General features: G+C 43.5%; 1 protein-coding gene across 1 annotated transcript in view; it reads left to right on the forward strand.

The window, feature by feature from the left end:
* Positions 1-481: 481 nt before the first annotated feature.
* The window catches only part of ADAMTS15 (ADAM metallopeptidase with thrombospondin type 1 motif 15), a 105,617-nt gene continuing 84,755 nt past the window's right edge, over positions 482-21,343 (forward strand). Inside the window, exon 1 of the mRNA XM_073603327.1 lies at positions 482-2,328. Coding sequence (XP_073459428.1) covers positions 1,369-2,328 — 960 coding nt within the window. The 5' untranslated portion in view covers positions 482-1,368. The remainder of the gene's footprint in view (positions 2,329-21,343) is intronic.

Below are 21,343 nucleotides of genomic sequence, written 5' to 3' on the forward strand. Positions count from 1 at the left end.
TCTATATTATTATACATTCTATCTATATTATTATATATTCTAGCTATCTAATATTTATTATGATTATATTCTGTATCTAAATTTTATGCATTCTATCTATATTATTATATAATCTATCCATCTATCTATCTATCTATCTATCTATCTATCTATCTGCCCTTATGTTGTAAAGCGCTGTGCAAGCTGTTGGCGCTATATTAATCCTGTATAATAATCTATCTATAATATATTTATTATTTTAATAATAATATAAATCAAATTAATAATATAATTATACTATTATTATTTTTATTGGGGGAAAAAAAATATATATATTTATATATACACTGAAAAAATAAAAGAATAAATGACACAATCTTCTACAGCTTCATTGCTAATAATCAGAATTCAGGATATATATATATACTCACACACACAATCTATGCTGTGTGCTTTGTGATTTGTTATTTCACAATAATTGCATAAAACATTTTACATATATATAGTTTCTGTTAAAAAATAAATACTATTATATTTAATAAAGAATATTAATAATATAAATATAATATGTTTCTGTAAAATGTTTGAATGCAATTATTGCGAAATAATAAAGCACACTGCTGAGATCCTGCAAAGTGTGTACAAGGGTTCTGCAAACAGCCCAGAGACACAATGTGAAGGTAGTAGTTGGGAGGACTCCTCATTCCATTCTGGTCATCCAGCACAGCATAGCCCTGACAGATCATCCAGTGCCTGCTGAGAAAGCCTCAGGGAGGACATTTGCTGAGTGTAGAGAAGAGCTCCAACTTCCAAACAATGTGCAGAGGAGAGCCGGACGAGGGAGGGAAGAGAACAGCTGCTGGGAAGAGGCATTGAGCCTTGCTGGCTCTTTAAACTCTGCCGGCAATGGAAGGAGAGGGAGGTTGTGTGTATATGTGTGGCTGATAATGAGCTACAAGTGGCAGAGGAGAGTCCAATAAGCCTTCAAAGCACCTCCCAGAGAAAAAAAAAAAAGTCAATTTGCACAGGACAGGGATGTATATAAAGCCCAACAAGAGTTGATGTTGCCTGTTTGCAGACAGGTAGTGAAGCAACAATGACTGCAGCGCTGGGACACGGTGCAGCCTGAACATCTGGATTTTGTGGATGCAGAAAAAGCTGTGATTATTGGCTGAGGGGACGCCTGCCTGCGCTCCATCCTTATGGGCATCTTTTATTTCACTATTTTTCCACCAGTTCTTTTCCTCCGGTGTATTTCTAGATCCCCTTTTTTATGGTGGATACATTTTATTTCTCTTTAGTTGCACAATTTACCCCCCTTTCGCCCTTTTCTCCATAAAGTCTATTATTTTCTCTTATTGTCTCTGGACGGCTTGTAGCTGAGTCACCATGCAAGCACAGCTGGCTGTCACCTCTCTGCTTACTCTGGATCTGCTTTTTCTCTCCCCCTCTTTGTATGCCTGGTCAGATAAGGTCATGGTTACCCCCAAAAAGCTGGATCCTGACATCAATGGAAGACAATATTATAAAGAAGGCCATGAACAGGTTAAGGACAGAGGAGTTATATTCCAGATCTCAGCTTTTCAGGAGGATTTCTATTTGAACTTAAGTCCTGATTCTCAATTCATTGCCCCAGCATTTTCAATGGATTTCCCTGGCGCTGTCCCCAAACCGTCACCAAGCCTGAGACACTGCTTCTACTCTGGAGATGTCAATTCAGATCGGGATTCCTTTGCTGCTCTTAGCCTTTGTGGGGGACTTCGGGGGGCTTTTGGCTATCAAGGGGTGGAATATTTAATCAGTCCGATAAAGAACGGCACGTGGGATCAGTTACAGGTTGGCCAGCAGGGGCCGCATCTCCTGCAGCGCAGGAAAGCACTGTTGCAGTCAGCAGACACTACGTCAAGGTGTGGGGTCAGCTCTGGTTTGAACCATGGCATTATGGAAGCTCTTCAAAGATATAAAAGTTCCAAACATGGCAAACGCCATACCAATGGCACAAGAAGAGGAGGTCATAGGTCCCGACGCTTTGCCTCTATCACCAGGTATGTGGAGACACTGATTGTGGCAGATGAGACCATGCTTAAGTTCCACGGAGATGACCTTCAACACTATCTACTCACTTTAATGGCCACAGCCGCTCGCTTGTATCGCCACCCCAGCATCCAAAATCCCATCAACATAGCCGTGGTAAAGTTCATGGTCCTGACAGATGATGGAAAAGGACCCAAAGTTACCACCAACGCTGCCATGACACTGCGGAGCTTCTGTGCCTGGCAGAAGAAATGGAACAAAGTGAGTGACAAGCACCCCGAATACTGGGACACCGCCATCCTCTTCACCAAAACGGTGAGTCTGCAGAGAACCGAACACTTGCTGCATGATGGCCAGGAATCCAGATGGGTGATGTATAGGTGTGTGCAGACACAGTGCATTCATGAGGTCATGAATCATTGTGGACAGATGTTCTCTCTTAATAATTGAATATCTACAGCCGAAACATTTTGTTTTATTTTGGGAAGAGTATATTTTTATGTTCTATTGAGGTGATTTCCTTTCACGTCCTGTCCTGTAGGCACTAAAGGATGCGAGGGGACATCTCTCAATAGTGAGGAAATCCCCTCTTAATCTGGCCATACCCTGATCAAAATTCAGATGAACCAGCCAGATTTCCATCATTCTGTGGGCTTCCCCCTTTAACACAACTCATTTGTTTAATCATCTTCCATTGAAGTGTTAAATTAAAAAAATTTCTTTGATCGGCAGCTGCGGCCAATAAGCTGCAGCTGCTGATCAGTGTATTCTGGCAGGTGCTGCTCCATCCACTTCATGCTGGCTAAACGAAAAAAAAAATGAACAATGTATGGCTAGATTTAGACAATTGTCAATAGAATAGATGTCCCCATGGAAAATTTCCCCTCTATTCCTGATTCGGCGACAACTCAAACATTTGGATTTTCCCTCACTATTAGTCCCAGTGACAATGGTGACTATGACAAATATAGAAGGGGAATCTCCCCAATGGGGACATAACTATAGGAACTTGTCAGGGTTGCTAATTCTTCACCATTTCATCCGAAACTAAAGTTTGCTATACTGTAATTTTGCTCAAGATTCCAAATCAGGCCAAAATACACAACGCGTGCTTGAGTACCATTGATCCTTAATGATGAAATGTTGTTGCGTTTGTCACACGCAAAACTCACGAGAGTCTCAACAAAATATGTGTGTAAAATCACGCTTGGCTCAATGCCAAGATTTGGCCCCTGAGCTTCTTTAGCGTGACATACACACATAGGGCAGCCCATTCAAGTGACTAGGCTACCCTTTGCATGACAGGCGGAAACACGTGTAAGTCGCACTTTTCAAATCGCAAGCAGGAACCTGGGTTCCTGCTATACAATACGTGAATGGGGCCTTAGGGCTGGTTTACACGAAAATGCGGTGCAGAAAAGGAGTGTTCCGTGCACGTTTCCTACACCTCACTCAAAACGCACTGCCTTTGCGATCTGCAGATGCCAATTTAGTGTTAATGGCACACCAAACGCAGATCGCAAACAGGAACCGAATTGTGTGGTACTACTATTTGGTGCAGCACGTTTTTTTTTTTAAACTAGTGCATGCACTACTTTCCCCACGTTAAGAAGAGATTTCAGCCCCATTCAAAGGAATGGGCTGCAAAACCGCACTGCACTGGAACGCGCAGGAGTGTATGCTGTGTTCCTGAGCGATCCGGGTGTCAGAACTGATCTGCAGAACAGTCCTGAGATTCCGCCTAGATCAGACTTTCTTAACCTTTTTTTTTTTTTTTTTTTTTTTTTTTTACATAGCATTTTTTTTATTATGAATTCCAATAAGTAACTGTAATGAGAAATGTGCAGGTATGGCAAATATAAATAAGTTTGTTTTGAGACAAGTCATTTATAGAAGTAATAAGTACAGTCCATCTCTATTTCTTTTAACTCTTCCTCTAATCTGCAAACTACCACCTGCTCTGCCAGTATGTTATTTCTAGTTTCTAGTGTCAGGTTCAACAGAATTCAGATTGCTGTACATGATGGACTAGAATTTAGAATGTCAGCTTTTTGTTGTCTTTCTGTGGATACTTTTCTTTTAAATGTTTGTTCGGTAATTTTTTATAAAATTTTCAAAATTACACATAAAACCAGAAAACAGTGGTGGTGTAGTTTCAGTAGAAGGGAGAAAGGAAAAAAGGCTGATGCACTTAGTAACGCAATCACAGAAACAATCACAATTATACAAAATAGATCAAGCACAAAGAGGAATAAGCTTTACAGTATATTGTATCATTCTTAACCTTTTTAACATGGAAGAACCCTTCAAATGACTTTCCTGTCTCAAGGAACCCCTGCTAATAATTAATGTCCACAGCCCATGGTACATTAGTGTCACTGGGAAGAATGCTCCTTAGACTTGTGGTCATTGGAAAAAAAACTCCCCTTACAGATAGCTAAAAAGACATAGCTCCCAACTGTCCCTCATTTTGAGGGACTGTCCCTGATTTGGAGCAATGTCCCTCTGTCCCTCTTTCCTCCTCATTTGTCCCTCATTTTGGTCTGATCTATATAGTTGTATATAAAATGCACTTTTTATCTTTCAAAAAGTGTTTCCCAGTGCTAAACCTTTCATCCAATTTCTAAATTGTTGCATTTGTAAATTTTAAAAGCCAACATAAAGGAATAATAGTGGTAAAAAAAAAAGCCCTTGTGGATTTAATTAACCTTTTTTGGGTTAATTCTCCTTTAAGGGGGTGTGGCAGGGGGCGTGTCCTATGCCTACATACATTTGTTATGCCGCATACACACGACCGGTTTTGCCGTCGGAATAAACTCCGAAGGTTTCTCCGAAGGAACTCCGACGGAATTCCATTCAAGCGGTCTTGCCTACGCATGGTCAACCCAAAGTCCGACCATCCAGAACGCGATGACGTACAACATGTACGACGGGACTAGAGGAAGTTCAATAGCCAGTAGCCAATAGCTTTCGTCTCGTACTTGCTTTAGAGCATGCGTCGTTTTTGGTCCGTCGGAACAGCATACAAACGAGTGGTTTTCCCGATAGAAATTGGTTCCGTCGGAAATATTTAGGGATCTATTGCTGGGTCCGTCAGAATTTTCGAAAAAGAAAAGTCCGATGAGGCCTACACACGATCAGAATAGACGATGAAAAGCTTCCATCTGACTTTTTCTGTCGGACATTCCGCTCGTGTGTACGCGGCTTTAGTAGGTGTCCCTCATTCCCATCTCAAAATGTTGGGAGGTATGAAAAAGATCATTGATGTCTGTGGTTACATATCTGATAGGAAGAGATTGTGTATTGCCCAAGGGACCACTAGCAGCCTCTGTAGGAACCCTAGGGTACCCCACAACGCTGGTTGAGGAAGGCTGGCCAAGAATATCAGAAGATGGTCCTGGCACCTAATGGCATGAGGCCAATCTGTAAACCACAGGGATGAAGTAGTGCAGTAGTCCCTAGCAGCCAATCAGAAATCATCTTTCTTGTTTCAGATTGTCCTAGTCCAATGTTAGGTCATACGGATCTTTGTACGGCTTCATTGAATGAGTATACAGGTGACCTTATATAGCATTTGTAATCTCTTCATCGTTAGGCAGATCTTCTGTTTATATCAGCCTCTCCAGGGCCTGTGCAGTATGTTACCTTCACTGAGCAGAAGTAAACCCAGAGGACGGATCCAGATAACAGTTTACTGTAGTGATAGTGTGGGGAGATTGGTGCTTGCTGAGATTTGTAGCAGCTGGCTATTGTCATGATACAGGGATGGAGGGTGGATGATGGATGCTGGGAGATTAAAGGACCATCATTCCTGGAGGTGCTGACACTCACCCCTCCTCTCAGTCACACTCACACTGGCTTTACCAGGTTTACATAGGAAGGCAGAATGGAATCTGTTATTTTAGGGGTAGGAATGGTTTGATGGATACAGACGGTGCCTGCTCTTATCTAGGGAGGGTATGGAACTCTGAAACAGGACAACAGGAGGCTGAGATACAGTGCAGGCCTACAAACTAGACAAGCCACGCTGCTACTGATTCATTTAACACCAATGTAAACCATAGTGCTGGAAGACAGCATCTCTTGCAAAGAATTATTATTGATCGAGTGATCAATCCATCCATTGGTCTGTAAATCTGTTAAGATGTATCAAACCAAACTTTGTGTGCAGCATTAAGATCAAAACCCAAGCTTATCCCGGAGCACATTTTTTTAAACTAAAAAAATATCTCGCTGTCCATCACCAGATCTGCCTTTACATTTTATATTATAGTATGGGCAGAACAACAGGGACAGTCTGATATTTTCCTCACACTGAGCCCTGCTGTTTGTAGGCCTCCTTCATTGTTGTCACCAATGTAACCTGATAGAAGATGACGTCTGCTACTCTTTGTTTAGTTTTTATTGCACATCATCATCATCATATTTTACTCTTACTTATATGAGATTTGTAGCTGTTTTTAAATATTTTAGACACTGACATGAATGAGATCTGCCTATTGGGAATATATCTAAAGCTTAAAGGGTAACTCCACTTTCATGGGAAAAAAAGTAGAAAAAATAAATGAATAATATAGCGTATACAATTGTAACACAAGTCATATTATAATTGAATGTTATAAAAAAATGACCTTTCCTTTTTAATCTGCAGTGCTGTCATTTTTTGTAAAGTGCAATGCAATATGGCTACCTGGAGGTGTTCTGTACACAGAATGTGTACACTATGCCCCCTAGAAACACCATTTCCTGCTTGTGTGATTGGCTCACTGATTTTCCCAGAAGTCTGCACTAAGATACAAGTCAGATTTCAGGCATCCCCTGCAACAAAAATGTCATTTTTGGTGAGATACTCCCAATAGGAAATCACGTCTTAAGGGATGCAGGCCCAGCAGCTTTCCTTATTAGAGACCTGCAGGTGCAGCAGCTGATTGATAATTATGAAACCACTCCCATTAAATTCACCTAACACATGGACACAGACAAACACACAAGGATTTCTTCAGAATAACAAAAGGTAGGAATCTGCATCAAAGTTTGTTTTAATCCTTGCAATGTACATCGATCACACAGAGGGGAATGTTTTTTTCTCAACAAAATTTGAGTTACTCTTTAATGGCATTGGGATATGGCAGCATTAGGCTGAAAAAAGTTGCCTGTGCATATGTACACAGGCACGCACCCTTGAACACACATGCATGGTCAGTAGGAACTCTGCATGAGGCTACGGGCCAACCTGCGCTTGCTCACAGATGCTCGTATGCATGCACATCTTCCCTTCTGGCATGACCTTGGTAACACCCAGACTATAAAGAACATTTCACCAGCACAACTTATATGAGCTTATATCAAAGTCCAGAGTATATAATGCCCATATAAGCATTATTGTTGTCTCCACAAAGACAATTTTCCAAAAAAAAGCTTTTGTCCTGCCCTCAGACCGTATTGTTAAAGCCATTTCCGTTCCACTACATATTGCATAGATAAATGACTAGTGTTTTATATCATAAATCATGCATATCACCAGATTTCATATATGTTTCTGGCAAATGAAAAAAGCCACCAATTACAGTTGCTTCAATTTCTTGCTAACGCATTTCGCCATTAAAAGAACACGCCTTCGTATTATGTAAAATGCATTTTTCAAGACAGCAATGCATTTGTGGATGTATTATACAAGAATAAACATGCAAGATAGCGAACAATATCTCGAGATTAATTTATGCTTTCATAGTAAATCTTGATTAAACTTGAAAAGTAGAGTTTTTTTATGACATCATACATTGTGAAGTTTCAGAGCCTTGCAGGACCCCTTCATTAGTGTAATGGTCATATAGTAAATGGGTAGTAGCTGAAGCACCGCACCTGCCGAGGTCCTTTCCATAAGGTGTGTGATGGGAAAATCTCAACTGTGTCTGATACCGATTGTATGTTGGGGTGAGCTGTATGACATGTTCATCATCTCAGGCTTTGTGTGTAAGTTTGTATACACTTCCCTCATTTTTGTTCCCTATAATGAAAACATCAAACCTTGGGGTCATAGCAAGAAAAATGTAAAGGTGGATAATATTTCTTGTAAGTTTTTTCAAATTTCTGAGTTTGTGAGTTAGCAAGTTATTGACCTTCCAGTCCCAAACACAGTCAATGACTTTGGAATGGTTGTCTACCTTCATGGATGAATAACCTAACAAGGGTTGTCCTATGTCAGTTCACTCCCATAATTTATGCCTACCTCACTTAAGCAGCATTTTTTTTAATTATAAAAAAAACTTTATTGGACAATAAACAAGTTTCCATGTTTAATGCCGTGTACACACGATCGGACTTGCCAATGGGATAACCTCCGTCGGCATCTCCGACGGAAAAATGTTCTCTATCCAAGTTGGTCGGAAATGCCGACAGAAAAATTCAGATGGGGCATACAAATGGTCGGAATATCCGACCAAGAGCTCCCATCGGACTTTTTCTGCCGGAAATTCCGACCGTGTGTACGGGGCATAAGAAATATTTAAAGTTTATCCAAGGACAAAACATGTTTGTCTTGGTGAATAGAGTAGGGTGAGGTCCTACTGGGGAGATTCCCAGTCCTGTCCTGTCGAAACAACAGTAAGTAAGAGGAAGTCCTTTCTTGTGATGGGTGGTGTGTCAATGGAACTGTTATCCCCATTGGAAGGTTTCAAGCTCAAAAACAAGGCCCACACCTTCAGTTTCATTGACATGTCACCATGACAAACCCTGACAGGGGTTCTAATTCTCCCACAATCATTTTAAAACTAAAAAAATGTTTGACTTTAACCTAAGAGCGTAGTCCACCCAGATACGGTATCTCATATCCGAATAAATGGATAAACCACCTATTGCTTTCTTCTATCTCTCTCAGTGCTTTTGTTGTCAGAGCTGTACACTTCCACAGAAAAATACAAGGCCTGTTGAGAATTTAATGTATTGTATATTATGGGGGGTGTAACAGGAACAAGCCACAGTGGGTGGGAACCGATATATGACCATGGACTTCAAAGTGTGAATACCCAGCAGATGTAAGAAGGCTGTGGGTGAGTCAGTCCACTGGTCTCCAGAAGATCCAGATAATAGACATGATTTGGTCTTTCTGCTCCAGTGGCCTTGCGTATCATTACCTCTAACATGTATAGAATAACTAAGAGCTGGAATTTGATTGGTTTAAAAGGCCAACTCAGACACTGAAATGTGGTGTCCATCCTCCAGTAACCACATGTGTAGTGGGAGGTGAGGGACCATTGAGAGTAAGGCAGGCCATTGATGATGTGATTTTCCTTCCTGCAACCCATGTAAATCACTCGATGACACTGACTGTGTTGATGGGGGAATTCCTCCCGCTGAGCTATTGTGTTCTCCTATAGCTGCTGGCAATAATCGCATGAAAAACCTGACATGTTTGGTTGTATCCAAGTCATACAACAATCGAATTGGGTACAATCGGCCTGCCCATAGATGGTTCGTATCTTGGCTGTTCCCTGTTGAAATGGCCGGCTTTAGGTAACCTCATAAGTTTGTTATCACTAAAGTTAGTTGGGTTCTTAGTGAAAAGTTAACTGAGATTTATACAGTTATTACTGAGCTATTGTAAGCATGAAACGAAGAATTAGTTCTGCATCTTTCTGTCCTGTCAGTCTTCTACCTGTCAGATACGGATAACCTGCAGAACTGTATGTTCCTGTCTGTCCCAGGGCCGAGGACAACACAGACTGATGAGCCCTGCAGCCATATGACTCACTCCAGGACCATCTTCAGTTCCAGGCTCATTCATGGAGCTATAATCAAACAAAAGCAGAGTCTTATCTCTAGCTAACAGAATCCTGCAAACCTCTGTACATACCCCTCCACTTCCCCGTCCACATCCCAGCCAAGAATAACATGGCATGGAAGTCAGAAAGACGAGTCAGCTGGGTGGAAAGGTGGTGGAGTTACACAGAGATGACTTCAGTGTATCTCCCAATCCTTTATAATGGTGATTTAAATTTAACTGAAATTTAAAGGGACATTCCAGTCAGAACTTTGAAATAAAAGGATATCTAAACCCAAGAACAAAAAAGTCATGTTATGCAGCTCACCAGTCCTTAGATGTGGTGGCTGCATTCGTTTTCTTTTTTTTCGGGCCTAAGAACATTTTCAACAAGTATAGAAAAAATATCTGTTGATCTTCTGGGTCCTACTCAGATCTTGCCTGTGCAGCATCCCCTCTGCACACTGATCACAGGCACCACCACCATCCATAGAACGCCTTGTACTTTTAAAAATGAGCAGGTGTTCTCTGATTGGACAAGGTGGAGATTGTGATGCCATCACCCCTCCTCTCCACCTTGATAAATCAGAGAACACCTTGTATTCGTTGAAAAAAATAGAAGGTATTCTATGAACGGTGGCAATGATGAGTGGGCGTCTGGGCGACCACTTGTGGTAGGTGTGCAGAAGGGAAGATGCTTGCATAGGATCCGGAAGATCGTGGCTATCACTGTAGTAGTCCCGACTACTAATGTAGAGATTGTCAGCTTCCACAGCGGTCCATCAGGTATGGGATATGCATACCCACGATGTACCAAGCTGGGCCAATGTAACTATGCAATAAAGATCGTACCTGGAGTTCATATTTAACTGTTTTTCTATAATACATGTGTAGAGGTATGACATTTGAGGGGTATTCATACAGTCTTACCAATGATTTTATATAATACACAGTGCTATATATAGTTTACCAATAAAGTATTGATGCTACTTATTTATAAGCAGTGGTGGGAAAAAAGTTCAGGACCCATGGGGTTGTAACAATATTTAATACAATATAACTAAAGGCACTATAGGTAAAGTGATTGAAAAGGTTTTTTTTTATATTTACCTGCTCTGTGCAATGGTTTTGCACAGAGCAGCCCCGCTCTGTTTGCCACCATTGGAAAGCAGCTTTCTATGGTGGCACATGTGTGGGCTCAATCCCAAGCCACGTTGTGTGTGTCCATAAACAACTGTGCAGATTGGCCTCACCCCCCTCTCCATCCTCACTGGATTTAATTGGCAGCAGCAGGAGCCAATGGTTCCCTCTGCTCTCAATGAGTCCAGTGAGGAGAGAGAGAGCAGAGATGCTGCTCTTGGGCACAGAGCTGAATTGAGATCAGGCTCAGGTAAGTATGGGGGGGGGGTTGAAAATTGAAGGTTTTTTTACTTGAATGCAGAGACCCAGAAAACAAGGATAACTTGCCACAAATTTGTGGCAGTGTTGAATTGTAAGTCTGTTAATTTGCTGCACATTTTCACTGGCAAGTTGTACACTTGCAGAGCACTTAAAGCGTTTCCAATTTGTAACAAATTAGCATGGCAAGTCTCTAGCAAGAGCAAAGTTGCAGTGGTGAGTCTACAGAAGGAGCTCTGCAAGTCTGAAGAATGAAAATTCAGCCATAGTGCCCCCTGTGGTGGGATGACTATTGCACAACATGCCTGAACCAGAACTTGCAGCAGACGTGCAAAGAAAATTGCAGTCATTTTCAAACTTGCAGCACAATTGCTTGCTATATGGACAATGTAATAAGGTAGAAAACCTTCAGCCTTCACAACCACTTTAATGTTGCGGGTCCCTTGCCTGTGCCAGCATCTTTTCCCTGGGTGCCGGCCTTCAGGCATCTCTATTGGCTGCAGCGGGATGATCCTGCCAATGCACAGGGACAGTCATGGCAGACATGGTCACACAGGGACCATGCCTGCGATGTAAGCTGAGCTGAGCATGTGCAGCTTAGGGTACTTTGTAAGGAAGACTGTGAACAGGCAGGTAGGTGTACTTTATAACAGAAGCATGTCTCTTCTGCAATAATAGCCGTTCTGCTCGCAGTCTTTTGTAAAATGCATTCAGTTCCACATCAGTTTGGCAGTGAAACGGTTAATGCTCATGTCCTATATAAAGTGCAGTTTGCACCGTCGGGGACAATTCCTCACATCTGGCCAAATCGCTCACTACACTCTCCTAAATCCACTGCGATTCCACAAATCCCCAACTGCCATCTCCTTTCCAGCTCCGTCCTCCTGACCGTGTGCTGCTTCCTGTTCTGTGAGATGTTTCCCAGCGCTGAATTTCAGGGATCCCCCCCCAGTTCATACAAGTTCATTCTGCAGCAAGCGCGGTGTCCTCATCTGCTCCTGGCTCCGTATAATAACATACTTTACTGGAGTCTCTTCCTATATACTCCTCTCCGGATGAGGCTGCTATTCATGTCACAGCTCATCTGGACTGGAAGGACAGTAAAGCAACTCCAGTTCATCATCTCTGTGCACTTCAGAGAATAAAAGCCAGCATTCTGATTGGTTGCTTTGAGTAACACTGTCAGTTTTTCTTTGCTGCAGTTTTGGCATTCACACTCACCCATAACCTCCTATATAATAAGCTGCCCCCCGGGGGGGTAACAGCAGGAATCACAAAATACACCCTAAGATTTGTTGGATTGAATTATTGTTTTCAATGTTCCATTCACAAGCACCTAGGGCAGTGATGGTGAACCTTGGCACCCCAGATCAGGTGTTTTGAAACTACATTTCCCATGATGCTCAACTACACTGCAGAGTGCATGAGCATCATGGGAAATGTAGTTCCAAAACATCTGGGGTGCCAAGGTTCACCATCACTGACCTAGGGTATATTTATAGAGCAGGGAATCTGACATTCACCGAAATTTCTTCCTAGTCCATGTGTTTAATAGAACAGTGGTTAAAAGTTACATTCACTGCTTAAAGCCCAACTCTGGCAAGAAAAAAAAAAAAGATCCCCTGCGGTGGGACTGCATTTGCACTGCAAGGGCTAATTGATCATTTTGTTTGGAGGAGAGGAGAAACAGTTTTACTTACCTGGTCCTCCGCTCCCCCAGTAGGTGGCACTCCTTGATGATCTGGCAGTGAACTGTCCCTTGGTGCCCTCACGTCCAGAGGTGGCTCGGGTCTCCCGGTGGGACGGGAAGAGCGGCGGAAGGCAGCGGGAGGTCCCCTCCTGCTCTTTTACGATAACAGCCGAGTGGCTTTTAACCATATAAAAAAGTGTAGCGCGATAAACTCCAAAGAATTAAATAAGTGGCATCTCAAAGCCAAATAAAGTGTATATATAATGACATACCATATGATTAAATATTAGTATGAAGAAACTATAATGTGTTAAATACAATACATATATAAATATACAAAGGTGTGAACCAATACACCTTTGTATATTATATATGTATTGTATTTAACACATTATAGTTTCTTCATACTAATATTTAATCATATGGTATGTCATTATATATACACTTTATTTGGCATTGAGATGCCACTTATTTAATTCTTTAGAGTTTATAGCGCTACACTTTTTTATATTTTTATCTAATACTTGGGTCTATAGGTGTGTTGGCAGCTGTTCACTCACATTTTACGCAGCGCTGTATTACTTATTTTTTATATTTATGAATAAATTAAATTATATAAAAGATATATAAAAAACAGTATGGTGATAATCTGATGTTTTTCAAATTAATGTTTTATGTTTTCATTTATCATTACTATTTTTTATATTATTTTGAGCGGCTTTTAACCGCATCAGTTTTTATCACTAAAAAGCCAACCGCCCGCTCTAAAAAACGGTACTGGGGTGATGTGTGCAGCCTTCAGGCATCATCCTGGTTTAACCTCTTCAAGCCATGAACGCATATTTGCGTACGGTCGGCGCGAAGGGGTTAATAATCTGTTTTTGCGTTGCTTCATTGCCCAGTTGCAAAAATAACAACTTGGTCCTTCTATAAACAGCTTCCTATGAAGACATTCTTTCTGTATGTAGCAGTGAGGCGGTGAGTTCTGGTTGGTAAATATCCATCCTGGACTGTTCGGGGATTATGATGTGTCATCGGTGACAGCTGCATTCCTGGATGAGAAGCATTAAATCAACGTTCAGGAGCCGCAGCTCATCTCTGTACAGTGACAGGGCTTGTGTCAGTCTTCTGGGATAACAAATGATCATATTCCCCAAATCGCTGCAGGCACCCCCAGCACCCCGAAACAGGAATGTCAGGAATCCCCAGCAGAGGAAGCTCCATGTTCATTGTACTGCCGGGAAGAGGCCTGTCAGCAGGGGGGGGGGGGGGGGAGTGCTACTCAGTGCAGCCCCTCCGCTGTGCTGTGCGGTATTCGGTGACAACTATTTTCTTTCAGATAGATATCTTTTACCACATACAATTGTTACCACAGTGGTATTTTCTGCAGACCTCATTCACCTGGTACAGCGTAGGCCTGGGTGAGGCTGTGTTTGCCCACACGGGGCTGCACAGGTGTTCCATGCAGGCAATCCCATTGGTATCAGAAAGGATGCAGTGGCTGCACAGAGTCAACCAATTTGACATCAATGGAGGTGCAGGTGCTCTGAAAGCACACAGTGTGATTTTTGGGGACATGCACCTGCATAGCTCCCAACTGTCCCTGATTTGGAGGGACTGTCCCTGATTTGGAGCAATGTCCAATGGCTGCGCTGCTATCAATCTATCCAATCAGGACCGAGACACCGGCTGGAGTCGGTGTGCTTGTCCCCGTCACTGGAAAGATCGGGTTCAGGTAAGTAAAAAGGGGGGCTCTGGGGGGGCTGCTGCATCACAGGAGGTTTTTCACCTTAATGCATAGAATGCATTAAGGTGAAAAACCTTGAGGGTTTACAACCCCTTTAACACCTGTTTTTAGGCTAGGTTCACACTACTTCCAATATTCATTCATTCCAATAGGCTGCACTACCCATAGAGACACAGTGAAAGAAGTCCCCAGCTCTTTCTTTTAAATTCCATTGCACTGAACTGCAAAAATGAGCCGAGGTTGCCAAAGCGTGAGAGTGCCATTAAAGAGTAACTCCAATTTTGTTGGGAAGAAAACATTCCCCTCTGGGTGATCGATGTACACTGCAAGGGTTATAACAAACTTTGTTGCAGATTCCTACCTTTTGTTATTCTGAAGAAATCCCTGTGTGTTTGTCTGTATCCGTTTGTCAAGTGAATGTAATGGGAGTGGTTTCATAATTATAAATCAGCTGCTGCACCTGCAGGGCTCTAATAATCGCAGCCGATTGGTGCCGTTCGGAAATGCACGAAATGCACGAAAGGCCCGAGGACAGCTCGGCTGACCTTGGCAAACCACGGGAACAGAGTCTTTCCGAGGTCAGCCGAGGTCAGCCGAGGTGTCCTCGGGCCTTTCCAGCTATTTATGAGTCTCTCCGGCGCCCCCCCCACCTCTGGCCGCATGCGGTATTGCATGCCATTGAAGTCAGTGCGGAACAAATTATTTTCGTTTCCATTGACTTCAATGGGGAAACTCGCTTTGATATGCAAGTACTTTGGATTACGAGCATACTCCTGGAACGGATTATGCTCAACTCCGAGGTTCCACTGTATTTTAATCCATTTTCATGCACTGCAAATTGCACATAAAAGCACACAGGGGTGAAACAGGCCTAAGACCCAGTGTTGTCAACCTCCCGCAGCATTTTTTACTGACAAAACATGGAAAATTGACTGGCGGAGCACATTTTTTATTGACAACCTGAAAAATGACAGAAGTCCTATTAAAAACTAAGACAACCAATATTTAACCAGTATAAACACAATATGGGAACACTGACAATACCCATAACCAGTTGTTTGCCTGGTTTACACTTGAAAAAGTCAACACAACATGACAAATTATCAGCCCCTGATATTTACAGACAGTTGTAAAAATCATCGTCAGTAAATTTATTGATGTTAACTATGTTAAGACCTCATTGACAGGGATGGTCAAGGAACAGTAATAATATGCAGACGAACTGTGGTTTTACTGCTCCACACTGACCAGGTAAAAATGATACCACCTGGTGTTGCTATGAGCGTGCGGTTGTGTGTGCACCCAGTGACCTTAAAGTGTTACTAAACACACAACAGTAAAATCAGTCTGTATATACAGTAAAGCATGCTTGTTATACTCACTGTGGAACCTAAGGGGTTAATCCTCTGCATTGTGTTTGATCCTGTATGCACAGATCCCTCCCCTCCCCAGCACTGTCCCCCTGGACAAGTCCAGATAAGACAGAGCCTTTGGAGTCAGGCTGCAAATGCTCAGTTTGGTGTGTATTGCTAGAAAGGTTTTTTTTGTTTTTTTCTTGAGAGAGTGCATGTGATCAGCACAGGCCCAATCGACGCTGTCCAGACATGTCCAGACAGAGGGTCATGAGCCCTGCAGCCTCATAGGACAGCTCAGTGCACTATGAAAACTCCTCCTACATGCTTCACTGGGAAGTGATAGAAATCACAAGACTGCTATATATAATGCTGACGAGAAAAGGTATTTAGCTGTTTATATTTACTAAAATAATTGCATTTCCATGTTCTGTGTACTGTGGAAGACCAGAATAGTGAATGCAGACTCCTGGGTTTAGTAAAGCCGCGTACACGCGGGCGGACTTTTCGACCGGACTGGTCCGACGGACTTTCAACGGACTTTCAACGGACTTTTGACGGACTTCCGACGGACTTTTTAACGAACGGACTTGCCTACACACGATCACACCAAAGTCCGACGGATTCGTACGTGATGATGTACACCGGACTAAAATAAGGAAGTTGATAGCCAGTAGCCAATAGCTGCCCTAGTGTCGGTATTTGTCCGTCGAACGAGCAGATTTCTGGGTCCGGCGGAGTTACGACATAAAGATTTGAAGCATGTTCCAAATCTAAAGTCCTTCAGATTTTCGACTGGAAAAGACCGCTGAAGGTCCAATGAAGCCCACACACGATCGGATTGTCCGCAGGACTGGTCCGAAAAGTCGTGTACGCTGCATAACACTTTAATACATTGCAGTCCCTGTTTTGCATTTAATTTTAGTGTGCCCAGTACAGTATATATAGCACCTGTAGTTTCTAGGCCATATTACCCTATCTATATGTAGCGCTGGTAGATTTTCATCTACCGCTTGTAGGTAAATTTAGTGGGTTATCTATTTCATACAAAGTCAGATTTGCCTCTGTTCCAGTTTGGCTGTGTTGCATGTAGTTTCACACTGTGCCTGTAGGTGTCGTTGTCGCCATAGGTCAGTGTTGGAAAGGCAACGTGCTGAAGCGTATGGGTGCTCTTCTGTCCCGGAGATAACTCGGTGGAGGTGGTCCTCCGAGTTGCATTCTGGGAGAGGGTATTTATGGGACAGACGCCATGTTCTTTTAGGTTCCACCTGCTGGCCCTCCTGGCCGACAGGTATGTGTTAGAAGTACTACCGCGTGGTCCTCCGACCGGGAGGACCACGTTGCTGCAGCGTGTGGGTGGGCCCAGAAGCCTGTCTGGGGCCTACCACAGCGGCGAGGGAATGGTCCTGTGCTGTCTGTCCTATGGGAAGAAGCTGGACAACTGAGAAGATCCCAGGGGAGGACCCGTCATGGAAGGATCATGCAGAGTGCTGGTCTGGAGAGGGGCCTGGTGACTCAGTTGGAGGACGCATCCCAAAGTTAACCTATCGCATAGTACTGACGGGTCGGCTTAAAGGTTCTAGTGCTGTGTTTGCTGTCCATCGTAAACCATTACATCCTGTGGCAGAGGATCGTACGGGTTTCTATTCCATTCAAGTCTGTGGCAAAGACTTTTGTTCGTGCTGCGTGCCGGTTGCTAGGTTAGTGAGAGAAACCTATCCGGGCGGGAAAAGTTTAATCTCTAAAAGGAGAGTACATTCATCTACAAGATTCCAATTCCTAATATTACATCGAGAAAAGGTATTTGAACTTCCCTGCAACTCTTCTTCTACCTCTTTCCTTCTACTTCCTTCAGTTACTCTTTATTAAAGCATTGGAAAAGATACTCAAGTGTCTGGCGTCTACACTGTCTGGCATTAAACTCAACGGGACCCTAGACCCGGTTCTGGTGAAATTGAGGTAACAAAGGTGACGGTAACAGCCCGCTTTAAACCAGCAGCTCCACCGTGAGTTATTGCTACATATAGATGACCCATTGATTCATTCCGGCACAGGGCTGATTATAATCCCATTACCCCAAATACGCAGCCTACAGATACATTTTTCCCTTTATATTGCAACTGCTCTTGGAATTCTGTCTCTCCAATATCCATGTGTATGCAATATTATGTCTGTGTGTCTTGGGTAGTCTCCTTGCAGTCTTGGGTCGGGAAAACATTCAACAAATAACAATTGAAAGAGGAACAATAATGTAACACAGTCAGACTTCTCTCCCAGGGCAAAGCAGAAGCTCTGTACAGAAGTGACACATGGTGACATGCTGTACACGTCCGAATCCTGCCCTCTGATACACTCCTAGTCCTGTGTTGCTGTTGAAAGCACCGCAGTTGGATATAATTTTTTAGGGAGGTGCACAGAAATAAAGGACAATTATTTTATCAGAAAACACAAAACTTTCAGTAATTAGCTACATTCCGGGTACATAAAAAACAAAGGTGTGAAAGCCGTTCCGGGGGAAGGCCATCCAGTGCCCAGGGCCAAGATGACAATCTATACTTTGTACCTTACTTAATTCTGACTGCTGCAATCAGTATGCTATGTCATGTGTCGCTTACTCCTGACCACTACCCCCTGTATACTGTACTATACATTATTTCGTCCTGATCCCTGCTCTCTACACTAGGCAATATGTTACTCCTGACCACTGCACTCTGATATGTACATTACATACTCCTGACTACTGAACAATGTATGCCATGGTGTACTTTGCACACTTCTGACTGCTGCATTCCCAGCATACAGCACGTTCAGGATTATGTAATGTATATGCCAGTGTACAGAGTGTGGTGGTCAGGAGTATGTAACATCCAGCTCAGTATTCATCACACAGTTTTCAGGAGTTGGTAATAATATTATAGCCCAGCACACAGAGTGCGGTGGTCAGGATAGATTTTTTTTTGTGCATCCCAGAGTACATGGCTCATAAATATATAATGTACATCCTATTATGGTAAACTGCAGGCCTTAAGAGTTCAGTCCAGCAGGCATTAGTATGGAACATACAGTACATCAGTAAAGGGTTACATGTGCACAGCATACAGAGTATGGAGGATAGGAATATGTAATGCACCACTCATCCACAACTCAACCTTTGAACCCCCTTGCCACAGCTCACCTCTGCACCCCTTGTCCACAGCTCACCACTTCACACCTCCATGTCCACAGCTCACCTCTGCACCACTCATACACAACCTACCTCTGCACCCCCTGCACACAGCTCACCTCTGCACACCTCCATGTCCACAGATCACCTCTGCACTCCTTATCCACAGCTCACCTCTGCACCTCCCATGTTCACAGCTCACCTCTGCACCCTATTCCCATAGCTCATCTCTGCACCTTTAATCCACAACCTACCTCTGCACCCCCTGCCCACAGCTCACCTCTGCACATCTCAGATGTCCACAGGTCACTTCTGCACTCCTTGTCCACAGCTCACCTCTGCACCCCCTGGCCACAGCTCACCTCTGCACATCTCCGATGTCCACAGGTCACTTCTGCACTCCTTGTCCACAGCTCACCTCTGCACCCCCTGGCCACAGCTCACCTCTGCACATCTCCGATGTCCACGGGTCACTTCTGCACTCCTTGTCCACAGCTCACCTCTGCACGCCCTGGCCACAGCTCACCTCTGCACCTCCCATGTCCACAGCTCACCTCTGCACCACCTATCCATAGCTCATCTTGTCACCACTCATCCACAACTTACCTCTGCACCCCCTGCCCACAGCTCACCTCTGCACATGTACATAGTTCACCCTTGCACCTACCATTCACAGCTCACCTCTGCACCTTCCATGTCCACAGCTCACTTCTGCATCCCCCTGCCTACAACTCACCTCTGTCCCCCCAGTCCACAGCTCACCTCTCTCCCCCCACCTACAGCTCACCTCTGTGTACCCAGTCCACAGCTCACTTCTCTCCCCCCCATCCACAGCTCACCTTTGCAACCCATGTCCACAGCTCACTTCTCTCCCCCCATCCACAGCTCACCTTTGCAACCCATGTCCACAGCTCACTTCTGCACCACTCTTGCCCCACAGCTCACTCTTGCACGCCCAGCCATAGCTGGCTTTTTTACTCTTTCCTGCTATCTATAGAAGACGAACTGTAAGACCTGTTTGTATACATTTTATTTTGATGCGCCTGGAATGAATTTAGCTGATTTCAAGTAAAAAGTTCAGTTGTGCTTTAATAACAGTCCATTAATTAATGTATTGTCATGATTTCTGCTGGGGATTTGTTCCAGTAAACTTGCCTTTTCTGGCCTCTCCTTTTAAGAATGCTGGTTGCTTGGCTCTTGTTCTCAGTCTCTTGTTTTCAGTGACCGGAACAGACTTGTAGCATACTTGTGTCAGGCAATGGCAGGCTGTGTAATTCTCTCCTGACAGGTTCATGTGGCATATCCCAAGCAGCCAGTGTAATGGTGTCAGCACAGATGGAGCGGATTTGGTGCCAGTTCCTGGCGCAGTGTATGATGTCAGTATGGACTGTCAGCCGGTGTTTATAATTAGAAGTGCACACGCCCTGACATGAGCTCCCTCTATATTATGTCATGGGTGGGAGGCTTGGACCATGTCAGGGAAAAACTGATGATGCCAAATATCAGATTATTGGAAGAATTTCTCATGTACAAGCCAGCCAATTGTTGATTTTTATAGCGCCAGCATGCACTGTAGTGCTGTACTGCCGATAGGCCTGGTGCTCTGCACAATCATACATGGGATGCTGTGATTCGCAGGCTTGGGGTCAGTGTGTCAGGGTTGGTGCTGGGCCACATTGTTGTCATCAGGATGGGAAGAGTCTGTTCTTACACAGCGTAGTGTCCCTGCAAATTGGATGTTTGTTATCACTGTGCAGCATGATGAATCAAAGGCCTGTGCTGAGCCCTGGGCTGTGCGGATGGATGGATGGATGGACGTTGGCTCTAGTGAGCTGCACACAATGCCACTAGTACTGTGCATAGCAGTGAAGTGCCTAGAATAGATATAAAGCACCTAACAACCAATCAGGTTCTAGCTGTCATTTTCTGAGTGCAGCTTAGAGGATGAAAGCCAACAATGAACAGATCTGATGTAGGTGAAATCTTTCCTTTCATCAGCATTTATAAATCAGCCCCAATGCTGTTATTCACCCCAGCTCAAAGGGATGTATAGTTACATAATTAACTAGGTTAAAAGAAGATAGATGTCCTTTAAATTGATCCTCTTACAGACTCTTAGAGCCCATTTACACCAGAAACTGGGTATTTCTGCATGTGCATTGATCTGTGTCTCACACACGTTTTTATGTGCGTTTACATACGTTTGCAGTGCATTTTTTCC

The sequence above is a fragment of the Aquarana catesbeiana genome, linkage group LG10 (genome assembly GCF_042186555.1).
Source record: "Aquarana catesbeiana isolate 2022-GZ linkage group LG10, ASM4218655v1, whole genome shotgun sequence".
Lineage (NCBI taxonomy): Eukaryota > Metazoa > Chordata > Amphibia > Anura > Ranidae > Aquarana > Aquarana catesbeiana.